Raw genomic sequence first — 13,546 nt, 5'->3', positions numbered from 1 at the left:
TTTTCTTTTTATTTTACTGAAAACCCATGGATTAGATATCATTTATTTCAATCAGCAGATTACATCACAATTCGGCAAAACATCAATAGTACGTACAACAATACATATATTGTATGAAGTCTAACAGGAGAAGAAAATATAGCAATCATAAGCACGCCTCGACATCGGAAAAAGGGAGCTTCCATCGGCGAAACCAAGGGGAAAAAAAAAGAGAGAAACCAATGACTGCAACAGTGAGGCAAAGGAAACCGGAGGCGATGACGGCGGCAGCTCAGTAGCAAAAGGAAGGTTGGAGTGGGCGGAGAAAGAAGGAAGGGCGGCGGCGGATGTGGAGATGGACCGACAGATGGCAACAATAGCTAGAGCTATAAGACCACCAGCGACGCGGACGGCTGTGAAGGCAAAGGGATCGGATGAGGACGGAGGAGGAGAGTTAAACAGTGGAATAGCTGGAAGAGAGAAAAATAAATAATAATAATAATAAGGACAGGAGAAACCTCTCCAGGAGGGAGAAAGATGTTTTCTTTTTCTTAGCCACATAGACTACGAGAGTACGAGGATGAAAATACCGGCGATAATGAGGTAAAACGAGAGAAGGAAAAGAAGCGACAGAAGCCTTAATTATCATACGATCTACTTGGGTGACAAAATGACTGCATCTTCCTTAATTTGGAAGAGACTTTCGTGACTACTTTACTGCATTCAAGGCCTTCAATAATAAAAGGTGCAGAGGTGGCATATCAAAAGCAAAGCAGAGAAAAGATGGTTTGACGAAGACACTTTGTATTCTTGCATCTTGATACTGCAGTAGTAGCACAAAAGAGGATCCATGTCCTTTATGGTATTATGACCAGCTTTCTTAGCTCTTTTGCAGCACCAATTCTTGTCCATTTCAAAGTTCCTAACGAGTAAAATGGGCAAATAAATCAGAAAGTAATTGTATATGTAGGCTGGTGGCCATACTTGCCTTGCCTTCAGCAATTACTTTCATATGGTATGTTTTAATGGCATGTAGTGATTACGATGCTCCTGATGCAAGATCGAATCATCCACATCCTAAGACTAGTCATGCACAAAAAAGAAAAAAAAAGTTTGATGCCCAGAAAAATTGATTGACAGCTCCCTCTCTCTCTCTCTCTCTCTCTCTCTTGTAAACTTTCTCTTCAACTGTATATTATTTTCAGAAATTACTTTCTCTTCAACTGTCCCCACCTACAGAAACTAGAGATCTCTTTCATGTTCCGAATCTAGATAATTCCTTCAATTGCAAGCTAACCATATATTGAGGTACATAATGAACATAAAGGTACTCTATTATCTTATTTTTCAAGAAAATCCGTGGACTGAGTTCATTAAAAGAGTTAGCATGGTTACACATTAGCTTTTTAAAGAGCAAACTGAGGAAGGTTATGAGTATTTTCATTGTTTCCTTCACTAATATAGCAGGTATGAATTTAAGGGTGTAGAGTTAATGAATCCTTTTTCTTCGCAATTGATGTGATTTGTGACTCGACTTTATCCAACAATCTTCTTTTGTGCCTCCTTTTTGCACCAAAAGCCCCGTAAGTCTAAAAGAAGATCTGCCATTTGAAAAGCTGTAGGTAAATTGAATTTGGTGGAGAGAGAGAGAGAGAGAGAGAGAGAGAGAGAGAGAAGGCAACTTGTGATCCAGTGTTGTTGGTGAATTTGGCGAGAGAAGGAGAGAAATAACTTTATTCTGAAGAGATATGAATCTTTTTAGAAAGGATTGGATCTAATTAAGCCTCTAATTTAGATTTTGGATAAATGGTAATTTACCTCTGTTGGGTTTTGCCATGTGATTCTAATGTTTGCATCCTTAAATTTAAGTGAAAGTTTTAACAGTTACAACTAAAGCTTAACTGTTCATATTTAAAGTAAAAAGATGCAAGTCAAAATTTATCGAAACTATAAACGAGTAAACTATAATTTGCCCTTAAATTTTTCTTAATCCCGAGATGATTTTGACTAAAATATGGTCCATATAACCATGTAACTTTGCACTTAATTATTAATATAAACCTAATGGGTGTAGTATAAGAAAACTTATGCACCAATAAGCCACCACCGTCCTCGTACCTTAAGGGGACCTGGTTAAACTTTAATCGGACTAATTAAAAATTGATAAAAGAATTCAAAAGGTGGATAATATTTTTTGCATGCTGATGTGGCGGCATGTGCTTAGAGATTGAATGATTTAATACCATGTGAATCCCACTAATCTTTACTTCCATCAACCAATTCAATGATTGCATATCTACCTCATTTGTTATGAAATCTCTTTTACGTACATAAATACGTTTAAATAAATAAATAAATAAATACAAACATACTTTTTTGCTCGATTTATTGAAGAAAAAAAAAGAGGTTTTTGTATATTTTATGTATACCCCTCTCTAAAGTTTTAAAAAAAGCCATGTTTTTTATGTAGATATTCTTGAGTATTACTTTTTGACACACCAATAAGTTAAAAGCTTAGGAAAGGTATGCGTACGTGTGAAATGAGAGAAAGAGAAATGAGTACTTTAGTGAAAGAAAAGGGGGGGAAAGAAATAGAAAATATTTCGACTATTCGTTACCAGATAACGAGAGGTAGTTATTTGCAAATTGCAAAAGATAGTTTTTGTAATAAGATTAAAACGCAGGTGGTTATTTGTAAATAGGAAAAGAAAAAGTTAGGAACGGCCGACCCCTACCAACGCTTTCCCAAGCAAACACACACTCCCTCCCTGCTTTTCTTTTCCTTTTGATTCCCCTCGCAGTAGCATGGTCGGTGGTACGTGTCACCGATTCATTGGCCACGCCCTCTATCCCCTCAAGCCCACGTCCACGTCGGTTCTTGGACGTATCCATCCAAAGCTCTCAAATCTCAACTGGGACTGAGGGGAATCCCCCCAAGCCCAAGTAAAGCTAATTTATAATTCATTAATTAATTAATAACATCTCCACCACCCCCTCAATCCTCATCTCCTCTCCCAGACCTCTATAAAACCCCCTCCATTGCCACTTACAAAGATCTCAACTCAAACACTTGGGAGAAAATGGCAAGTAGCTACTACTCTTATCAGAGCAGCCCTTACAACAACTCTTATCACGCCTCCCAGGGCGGCGCCCCTCCCTTGCCACTCCACCTCTGCTTCTTCTTACTCACCCTCTTCTTGTTCATCGGCTTGTCATGGTACATGAGCTACGAGTCCGCCTTTGAGAGCTTGGTTGACCAGATCAGGCTCTTCTTCATGGTCTCACCCCTGCTGCTCCTCCTGGTTGTGCACTGGCTCTCGAGCGGCGAGCGGCGGCAGGTGCCCTTCTTTATTCCTCTGCCGGAGAGGGACTCTTTCCACCGGGCCGGCGGGTCGCCGTGGGGGGTCGGGCTCGTTTTGGTGCTGCTGATGTTTATGATCTCGTACCAGTCCTACTTCCACGACCGGTGGTTTCCGCTGCTTAGTCGCTGATATATACATATATAGCATGTGATCGACGGCGGCGAGAAAGATCGAAGGATAGCATGTGGCATGCATGCTTCATGCATGTATTTAGTTATATGGATGGCCGAGTGAAAGAGAGCTTAAGGTTTCATTTTGTATATCATGTTGATTAGCTTCTCTTAATGTATTATTACAACCTAATATATATATATATATATCACGTACATTAGAGTTCCAAAAATTGAACCATGGAATATTCTTATTTCTTCACACTAGGATCGATCTCAAAGGCCTGATGATGGTCTTGCAAATGGACTCACAAATTAAAGTTGATAATGAATCTCTTCGAGGTTCATTATTGAATCAACTGGAATGTACCAGCTGGGTTCTTCTATAGTAATCTTTCGCATTTTTTCATGGACCGGAAAAGAGAAGAAGGGTATCTTTTGCTGGAAGAGTTACTTTTTCTCTTTCGGCTGGGATGGCGACTAAAGCAGCAGAAGGATAACAAAAATTCCTTACACTGGGCGGCCAAGTTGCATTTCATTATACATCCTAACCTGAGATCATATATATATATATATATTTTTTTTTTCTTTTTAAAGCCAAGTCAAGAATCTGGTAAGTTTATTTTCACAAGGATTTGAACCCCAAACTTAAATTATTCGTAAAATAGTAAGCCACCGAGATAGAAACCCAAGCAAACAAATTTGGGTACATTTGTGACTGGCAAATGGGGGTATGGGTGACTGTCACAAGGGAATCTCATCCAGAATTATTAACCTGAGGCCTGTCCCTGAGCACTTAGGATTCTTTTTTTCCTCCCTTTTATGCCCCTATATATGTGAAGCTATAAAAAAAATATGTACCTTTCTTTGTCCTGCTCTTAGGTTGTGAGAATCTAAGGTCACCTGAACTAACAGCTTATTGCAGTGGATTAAAACTGAGGCTGCAGAGCAAGTGGGATGGTGAATAGTTTAAGGGTTAAATGCATATTACTTCCTTTTATGCCTGTACTTTAGCATAAAATTATTTTTACCTTTCTGTACTTAATTTACATCACTTAACTCTCAATGCTAAAATAAACTTGTTATTGTTTTCAATTAATGGTGTCAATGCCTTTGACTTCCAAAAATAATTGATTAGCTATATTCTCTCTATTTTTTTAAATTTATAGACTTGAATACCCCTCTATCATCTCATATGAACTAAGAAATAATTTTAAACCCATCTCTAATCAAGTGTAAAAGAAAAAAAGAAAGGGTGTAGTTGTTTAAACAAAAACATTCCCCCCCCCCCCTAATAGATTATTGTTTAACAAAAATAACGGGGCACTGCAGTAACTATAAGTGTTAGTTAGGTGATATAAAAATAAGTACAACAAAGTAAAGTTGAGTTATCGTAAAGTACAAGAGATATAATATGATTAACCCATAGTTTAAAGAGAAGACAATGGCACTGTTGTTGCTTAATGTACTACTTGTTTATACTAGCTGTGAAGAATCAACGTACAGAGGACATGGAGTGAGACATTAATGAGCAAGTAGATCAGGAATCAGGGCTGAGAGACAACTGGGAATCGCAAAGAATGTGATCTAATTTAAGAGTTGGTAGCCAAAACTACTGAGAGTTGGATCAGCAGGCTTCCCAAAGGAATGCCAACTTAATTGCATTTGAGTTATTTTTAACTACTTGTCAAGATATTCATGCATGGTTTTATTAAAAAGAAATCAAATTTCTAATCTAGATTCAAACTAAATGCTGTATAAATACTCATTCCAGCCAAACTACTTCGAGTTTTTCCCATCCTTTTCCAAATCATATATAGCAGCATGGACTATTGGACCATCTTCATCTCTTCTCTGTTTCACCATCTTGTATGTCTTCATGGATTCTTTCTGGACCTCCAGCCTTGCCCAAAACCTTCACCTTTGTGGATAAATTCCATAGCATTGAATGGTCCTCTAGACTTCTTATTTATTGAAGATTATTTAGTTGTTCAACTTTGTCTACTTAATTGTAAATGAAGAGTAACTTAGCTTGAATGTCTTGTGGAAGATGATGTTTCTTCCTGGCGTTGCAGTACAGATTACTTTTGTAATTGATTGATAAGACTAGATTGACCTAGTACAAATAATTATTCACAAAATCAGCGACTTAAAATGAATTAAATCGGTTATTTATAGCAGTCATGGCACCTATTAGACTTAACATAAGTTTAGCGGTAACCTATTTGGTTGATGCTTTTTTGAGCTGAGACCTATATTGACCAAAACGAAAAGCCGCAACTCGAGGGTTTTGGCGCCATAGAGGTGGACTTGGAGCTCAATCGACAAGGGTTCCGATCGGAAGCCAAAAGAAATCCAATGGCGGGGACGAGCTCGAGCTCTCCCATGGAGATCGATGACGCCGCGCCGCCGCCGGCGAAGCCCAACACGGGAAAAGCCCCTCTCGTCTCCGAAGCTAAGTCCGCTCCTTGGGTCGAGAAGTATCGGCCCCAATCCCTTGCCGACGTCGCCGCCCACCGCGACATCGTTGACACGAGTACTCCTTAATCCTTTATCTTTCAAATCCTTTTTGCTCTTTTCTTTTTTGCGATTTTGATCAGGATTTGGTCTTTTTGGGTGAGTAGTTGATCGGCTCACAAGCGAGAATAGGCTGCCACATTTGCTTCTCTACGGGCCGCCGGGGACTGGAAAGACGTCTACTATCCTGGCTGTGGCGCGGAAGCTGTACGGGTCGCAGTACCAAAACATGATCTTGGAGCTCAATGCGTCGGATGACAGAGGGATTGATGTCGTTCGGCAGCAGATTCAGGATTTTGCTAGTGCTCGGAGCCTCTCATTTGGGTAAAGATTACGTAACACTGGTGCAACCAATAAGGAAATTTTCATGGGGTTTTCTTTCGCCATTGCTGATGATATCTATTAATGAAGTTACGAAATGTCTAAAGTTAAATGACAGTTTACCTAATCCAATTTTGGTTTCGTTTAGCGTAATATCCTGATAATGTAAAGGTGGATTTAATGACATGGTTTGAAGCTTCACCTAAGACGGAACAGTAATGTCCTAAACCTAATGAAAACTAAAGCGGAAACTCATTTGTTAAGGCAGAAATTATCATGATTTTTGGTATTGAATATTGATATTTATTTTGGACCAAAGTCCAGAATGGGCTAAAACCATTCTGCTTCGGACTAAAATATTCATTTTTTCTATGGGTCAAAACTGAAGCCAAACTGAAATTTCGAACCATAATTTGATCATTACTTGTTGTAAACTTCTCATTAGTCTGGGAAGGAGCAACTCGCGTTGTGTTCTACACTTAGAAAACCACATCCTCAAACAGGGAATGAGGATGCTACTCAATCTTTCCATTCTTTGGAGTTATCTTATTGGTTAGTGATGGGAAGATAGTTGACATGAACACAAGTCCTCATCACCGCATAATCCTCATAACCTTCTTGGCTCTGAATTATACTCTATCAACACAAGTACTTTACAAGTCAAACTGCCTTACTATGGCATTTGTGCATCTCTATATAAATGTGGTCTACGCAAATATATAGCTTACCATGAAGTATCTAAATGAAATGAAGTGGAGATTCATATGATGGATGAAACTTATATCTTGCCTTGTGCATTTTTTAGTATCTCAGATATACGAATAGGCAAGTCTAGATTCAGATGAAGTACTCTATCTATATCAGCATATGGAATAAAGTGGAGATTCATATGATGGATGAAACTTATATCTAGCCTTGTGCATTTTTTAGTATCTCAGATATACAAATAGGCAAGTCTAGATTCAGATAAAGTACTCTATCTATATCAGCATATGGATAAGACTATTCAACTATCGGTATGCATTTCGTTCCAATCTAGATATGCAAATCTATTCAATTTCAACTAAATGCATATTTGATGAAATTTGGATGCCAAAATCAGTTCAGACAGATAATACCCCACCCATTTTTACCCTTAAATCCTGCCAAGTGCCAACCATCAAAAGATATGCATTAGTGAATTATTATGTGGTGACCTCTATCTAGGCTATTGAAAACTTGCTTCATAATACCCTAACCAGGATAACTTACATGCATACATAGGTTAATTTCTTGAAGATTTTCTTACACATGCTTTGTAATATTGTAATTGCCCTTTGGTTTTTACAAAGCTCTCACACAATCAGGTTGTGCAATTTATCATTGGTTCTTTTCTTTCTTGAGTAGACCACATTTTGAACCTGATGATGATCATTTTTTTGTACTTATACAGAGCAAAGCCTTCTGTAAAGTTGGTTCTATTGGATGAGGCAGATGCAATGACCAAAGATGCACAGTTTGCATTGCGTAGAGGTTTCTTCATATTATTTTAGACTTTTAAAACTGGTGCTAGCTCGATATTATACTTACCAGTTTTCTTCATATGTCTTTCTTGCTATAGTGATTGAGAAACATACAAAGAGCACAAGATTTGCACTTATCTGTAATCATGTCAACAAAATCATCCCAGCATTACAGTCAAGATGCACTAGGTTTAGGTTTGCCCCACTTGATGCTACCCACATTCAAGAACGCCTGCTTCATGTAATAAATGCTGAAGGGTATGTGTCCTTACTCTTTACCTTCTAAGAATTAATTTAAAACTATTTAGAATTAACTTTTTCAATTATGCTGATTCTTTCTTTCTTATCATTTTGATGCAATTCACCCTCTTCATTATTTTCCTTGCTGAGCTTTCTATACGTTCAGTATATTCTGGGATTCCAAGCTATGAAAGACCATATTCATATTTGTTATATTTTCATGGATAATACTATTGGATCAATGATAAAGAAGTATTCTTCTGGTTTGATCATGTGTATCTACATTGGGCACCTGTTGCATTCACATGTAGTTGGCTGGTGAGCATGTTTGTCGTTACTTGACCTATTTGGCACACACCCCTCTAAAACCTGAAGAATGTAAAATTTCTTGTATATGTGCAACAACATTCTGATGGTATCTTTCTTTCTGTAGTCAGTGCACAGTCCTTTTCCATATATACGAGTAAGATAGTATGCAGTACAACATTCCATCAAGTCATCCATAGCCTTGAGGCATTATACATGTATCCTTTGTCTGGCTTTTCAATTCTATTTGTGGGACTATGGTCTAACATTTTAATTCGTTTTCTCAAAGGTTGATGGTTTTAACAACTGCTGTCACTAATTTGATGTTTTCAACAATGCTGTGGCTAACTTTTGAGTTTCTTTAATCTTCCAAATATAACAATATAATCAGCATGTAATGTCTACATATGTCTAGTATTTGGTTTCCAACCTGTTATCCGATATACATTGTTCTCTCTTAAGTAAGTTGCACATAAAAATTGCTTTTTCCTTTCTTCATATACTAAGCATGTATAAGAATAGTGCTGGAATTATTCATGTCTCTCCTAGGCTTGATGTGGACGAAGGTGGCCTAACAGCGCTTGTACGATTGAGCACTGGTGACATGAGAAAGGCTTTGAACATATTGCAGGTTTACCTTATCCTCATTTGAAGAAAAATTCCCTAGCTCTTTATCTTGTGTTTTTCTTGTAGGAAGATAGGCAAGCAAATTAGTTATTTTCTTCTCTTTTTTTATCTTGTGTCATTATCGGTTTTTACTATATGTTTGTGACCAATATCGCCTTATTTTCTCTTAACATAGATTACAAGTCTATGAGGATAAATACTAGTGCTTCATATTAGCTATTACCTCTTCCATCGTCTTTTATGAACTAAGAGAACTGTTGACCCCATATGGCATAGAATTTAGTAATTTACTTGTCTTTCGACTCTTTCCTCCTCTGTTTCCTGCATAGCTCATTGAATAAACTTGACTACAGTTTTCCTGTTTCTCTGATTTTCTCACTATGAACCCAAACCCAAGCTTCTATAAGTTGAGTCCATTATAATTTTTTGAAATTCAGAAAGTCAGACTTTTCTTTTCAACCATTATACAAGACTTATTTTCATTATACTGGCTTATTGGTTATTCAAAAGAAGGAAAGAAATCCATGGCTCTGAAATAAATGTAAGCTAAATTCTGGAAGCTGACTTTAACTAAGACTTTTGAAGAATATCTGCTGAATCTTGGATTTGAGATATCATATCAAGCTTTCAAGTGACAAATTGATAAATTCTGACAATGGTTGACAACTTTATCCATTGAAGTACTGGATTCGTGCCATAGAAGATTCCTACTAGCATTTGCAGAAGAAAATGGAACTAACAAAATCTCTTCTGCACATAACATGTAAAAAAAAAAATCTGTTATGCTATTTTAAGTGTACTTCCATGCATTTTTAGTGCTTAGGATTCCATTCAGTAGTGTGTGCCGTGTGGTACTTCCATAGCAGGGTTTTGTAGGAAAGAATTGTCCTGTATGCATATGGTAAAATTTAAATGGAAATAGAGAATTGCAAATGATTTTATTTGTTTTTGTTTTGCTTCTATTGCGAAAGGTGGGAGGCCTTCATTTGATTTGCTAAAAGTGGAGAACAAAGTAACAAGCTATAACTTGACAATCCGGATATAAAATGCCATATAATTGGCTGTCTTGATCCACTTGGCTATGTCCACCCTAATCTTTACAAAAATTTCTCAAACTTCTGTAGTGAAAGAAAATGCCTCGAGTATTTAGAATGACAGACTATATGGTTCTTGCGAAGCTTGAGTATGATTCTAACAGAGTGATTGCTTGATGCTAACAACAAGATGTGCTTTAAGACTGAATCTTGGAAGCATTGTGGAAGATATTCTTGATGTTGCAACTAGGTAATTATTTTAAGACCAACATAAGGATCTATAGAATTCCATGTGATATTATCAACAACCAAGTCTTGAGATAGCAAACTTTCTACCTTATGATGAAATGCCATATTTATTAAATGTCATTAGCTGCCACAGGTTTGCTAACCTTTTTTTTAATCTGATATGGAGCTTATTTTCCTTAATATTCACAGTCAACGCATATGGCTTCTCAACATGTTACGGAAGAAGCAGTCTACCTTTGCACTGGAAATCCAATGCCAAAAGACATTGAGCAGATAACCTATTGGTTACTAAATGAATCATTTACAACTGGCTTCAGATGTATCCTGCTATACACATTACCAGTTGATGTTTATTTTCAGCTTAAAGATATCATACCATGTAATATATGTTTATCCTTGACTGTGTTTTAGTTATATCTGATATCAAAATGAGGAAAGGACTGGCCTTGGTTGATATTGTGAGAGAGGTCACTATGTAGGTGTCAACTTACCCTTTGGTCATCTTTTTTCCCTTCTGTAATAAATAAGCGTTTTTCCTTGTAGCCTCATTTTAGATCTCAATTCATGAACTACTTGCAGGTTTGTCTTCAAAATACAAATGCCATCGCATGTCCGAGTAAAGCTAATCAATGATTTGGCTGATATTGAGTATGTACTTCCTTCCATATCTGGCTTGTTATAAACATCTTTGCTAGATTATGCTTCTTCTTGCATATATTACTACGTACCTTATCCTTTCTGACATGAGATCGAAGTTCAAGTCAAATGCATGTTATGATAAGGGCTAATGAGCCTGGCATATTGAATGTGTCTAGTTTCATCATATGAATACACTGATCGGTAGAAAATTGTTCAAACATGAACTTATGGGCTACACCTGATGTATTTTCAGTTATTCTAGTTGGATCTTGCTCATCATAGAAAAGCGATTCTTAACCCTGATAGAGAAAGGGATCTAGGTGCTAAACCAATTCTTGTGCTGCAAGATTTATATAATAAGGAAATTGGTATGTGTATAATCAACTGGAAAAGTGTAAATAGACCTAACAAGAGTGACAGAGTAATGATAGAATTAATTCAAATTTGAACCTACTCCTAATAGTTCTGCTTATCAATTTCTTGGAGAGAACTTTCTTTTCCAATCCTACAGTTATATGATAAATTAATGTACAGGGACATTCATAGCTTTATCCACATGTTTGAGTACTATTTGCAAATATGATTGATGGATCATTTTTATTCTTTACAAGATTAGGATAACTGCTTTATGCATAAACATTTACATAATTTAGTATGACTTCTTGTCGTGGAGAACATTCTTCTGGTTACCAAGATTCACCAAAAGTGAGGAATTAGTTTTCTGACCAAATTTGAGGACTTATTAATAAAACACAAAGTAAGAGCATGTGCTGCCTGAAGTAGGGGAAATATCTTGGTAAAGTCGTGTGCGTACTGACTACCAAATGTACGATGAGATTATTTTTACTTTGTAGTTGAACTAAAGAGTACTATATTGAAAGACATTTGTACTAAACATAATAGATCAGCATGTTGGCAGCTAGGAAACAACATAAGGACTGATTTTATGCTGCTGAGAAGTTTATGTCGAGGTAGATGGATAGTGTCACCAGAGAGATGAGAAAAACAAATATATCCACAAATATATCTAACACAAGTTGGTTAGCTTTTGCTAAGGATAAATTGCACATAAGATGTTTGGACATCCCGAATAGAGATTATATATTAAGGATGAATGATTTCACTTAAATAGAAGTGGCTATGATGAAGATAAGGATAATTTTGTTACTACGAGTGCAAACTATGAAGGACTTTGTCACATATAGGATATTTCTAGGTACGGTTTTTGTAGTTGTTGGTATATATTAATTGACATAGTTTATGTCTTTCAGTCTTCTTGTGGTCTATCCGATGAAGGGTTACACTTCCATGTAATCAGTTAATCACTTGTTCGACCAGTCTGCCTTTGTCTCTTCTTCCAATTTCAAGTATCAAATGCCATGACATCATAGGAAAGTATATTTGGTCTAGAATCTAACCTTTTGTGCAGTGGCTAAACAGCTATTCTCCTCTCTTTTTTTGTGCTTAAACCATGTCTCAAGCTAAAAGTGCTGCTGCGTTCACTGCTTATGCCGAAGTAACAAAGTAAACAGTTTGCAACTTGCAAGCTAGATGGTGATCTGACTTTTGGTTGCTCATGTAACACTTTTGGTTGCTCATGTAACATTTGTCCTCTTCTCACAGGTATAGGCTGAGTTTTGCATGCAATGATAAGTTGCAGCTTGGATCACTCATCTCCACCTTCACGAATGCTCGTTGTGCTCTGGTTGCTGCTGCCAAGTAACTCTTTTAGTGAGATTTGTGTCATCCTGGCTTCTTTGCCATTTTATCTCTGTGTACATGAGACTGTCTGATCATTGACGTCCTTGTAATATATTATCTCACTATTTCCTCACAACGAGGAAGTAGAACTTGTGAAATTGTGGATGCCAGACCAGGAAGCTTTCTTCTGTGGATAAATTAAACAGGACCTTTTGTCACAGATTTTATAACATTTTTTGTGCTTCTTAAAACATCCTGATGGCATGCCATAATTTTAATATTTTCTCGGTTATGCTATTTTCTCATGCAGAGGGAACGAGAAATTTCACGAGGAGCCAGGTCTTCTAATCTAATCTTCCTCCGTGGTGCAACTCATTAATTCAAAAATACTCCTTTTTTAAAAATATCAAAGGATAATTGTCTTTTTCACTCTCTTTTTTAAATTGATTTCATGAACTATTCTTCAGTACATATGACTTTCGGAACTATAAAAAATATATTTCATATATTCCTTTAGGTTTTATTAACTATTTTCATTCATAAGTTATTATATGATACAAGTATTCCTGGTATGCACATGCAAAGTCACGTGCTAACTCAAGAGAATTTTATAATGACTAAAATAGACGGGTAATTAGGTTATTTTTTTTAATTTCGTCTATGGCGTCGAGGGGTAAAGTATTTTTGATAGTTTAAAAAGTCATTGTAAAAAATAATAATAATTTAGGGTATAAATATATATATATACACACATATATATATATATAATATTTTATATGCTTAAAATTATTTTACATTTTTATACTTTAAAAAAGTCTCAAATTAGTGATTATACTTTTGACTATGGTAAGACTATTAGTTTTTCTATCCAAATTAACAGAGCTCACCAAAAATTTTTAAAACCGAACGGCGGGTTGAATTTCCTTCATTTTTAATTTCTTTTTATGAACAAAAATGCT

The 13,546-nt window shown here is 36.4% G+C and overlaps 2 protein-coding genes and 1 long non-coding RNA gene across 3 annotated transcripts; 2 read left to right on the top strand and 1 right to left on the bottom strand.

Annotated features, from left to right (window-relative positions):
- LOC140800284 (uncharacterized) lies at positions 1-621 on the bottom strand. Its single transcript, XR_012111176.1, has 2 exons — positions 498-621; positions 1-392 (listed from the first exon to the last, which is right to left on the bottom strand). It is a non-coding gene; the product is annotated as an uncharacterized lncRNA (long non-coding RNA).
- Positions 622-2,948: 2,327 nt separating this feature from the next.
- LOC140800046 (uncharacterized) lies at positions 2,949-3,684 on the top strand. Its single transcript, XM_073154681.1, has one exon. It carries the CDS (start codon positions 3,060-3,062, stop codon positions 3,468-3,470), a length of 411 nt encoding a protein of 136 aa, XP_073010782.1. The 5' UTR covers positions 2,949-3,059; the 3' UTR covers positions 3,471-3,684.
- Positions 3,685-5,652: 1,968 nt separating this feature from the next.
- On the top strand, positions 5,653-12,838 carry LOC140799868 (replication factor C subunit 3). The gene is made up of 9 exons (XM_073154375.1): positions 5,653-5,987; positions 6,076-6,292; positions 7,722-7,801; positions 7,890-8,049; positions 8,887-8,968; positions 10,437-10,566; positions 10,659-10,722; positions 10,827-10,895; positions 12,510-12,838. Exons 1-9 carry the CDS (start codon positions 5,810-5,812, stop codon positions 12,607-12,609), a joined length of 1,080 nt encoding a protein of 359 aa, XP_073010476.1. The 5' UTR covers positions 5,653-5,809; the 3' UTR covers positions 12,610-12,838.
- The last annotated feature ends 708 nt before the right edge of the window (positions 12,839-13,546 follow it).

Source organism: Typha latifolia, chromosome 13 (genome assembly GCF_019914945.1).
Source record: "Typha latifolia isolate L0001 chromosome 13, TyphaL0001v2, whole genome shotgun sequence".
In the NCBI taxonomy this organism is placed as follows: Eukaryota; Viridiplantae; Streptophyta; class Magnoliopsida; order Poales; family Typhaceae; genus Typha; species Typha latifolia.
This window is presented reverse-complemented; position numbering and strand designations above follow the sequence as displayed.

Bases quoted from the DNA above. Each gene is read 5' to 3' on its own strand.
- LOC140800046 (XM_073154681.1), top strand. From the start codon at position 3,060: ATGGCAAGTAGCTACTACTCTTATCAGAGCAGCCCTTACAACAACTCT.
- LOC140799868 (XM_073154375.1), top strand. From the start codon at position 5,810: ATGGCGGGGACGAGCTCGAGCTCTCCCATGGAGATCGATGACGCCGCG. The intron at 10,723-10,826 runs GTAGGTGTCAAC...AACTACTTGCAG, and splicing joins ATTGTGAGAGAGGTCACTAT to GTTTGTCTTCAAAATACAAA. The intron at 10,896-12,509 runs GTATGTACTTCC...CTCTTCTCACAG, and splicing joins AATGATTTGGCTGATATTGA to GTATAGGCTGAGTTTTGCAT.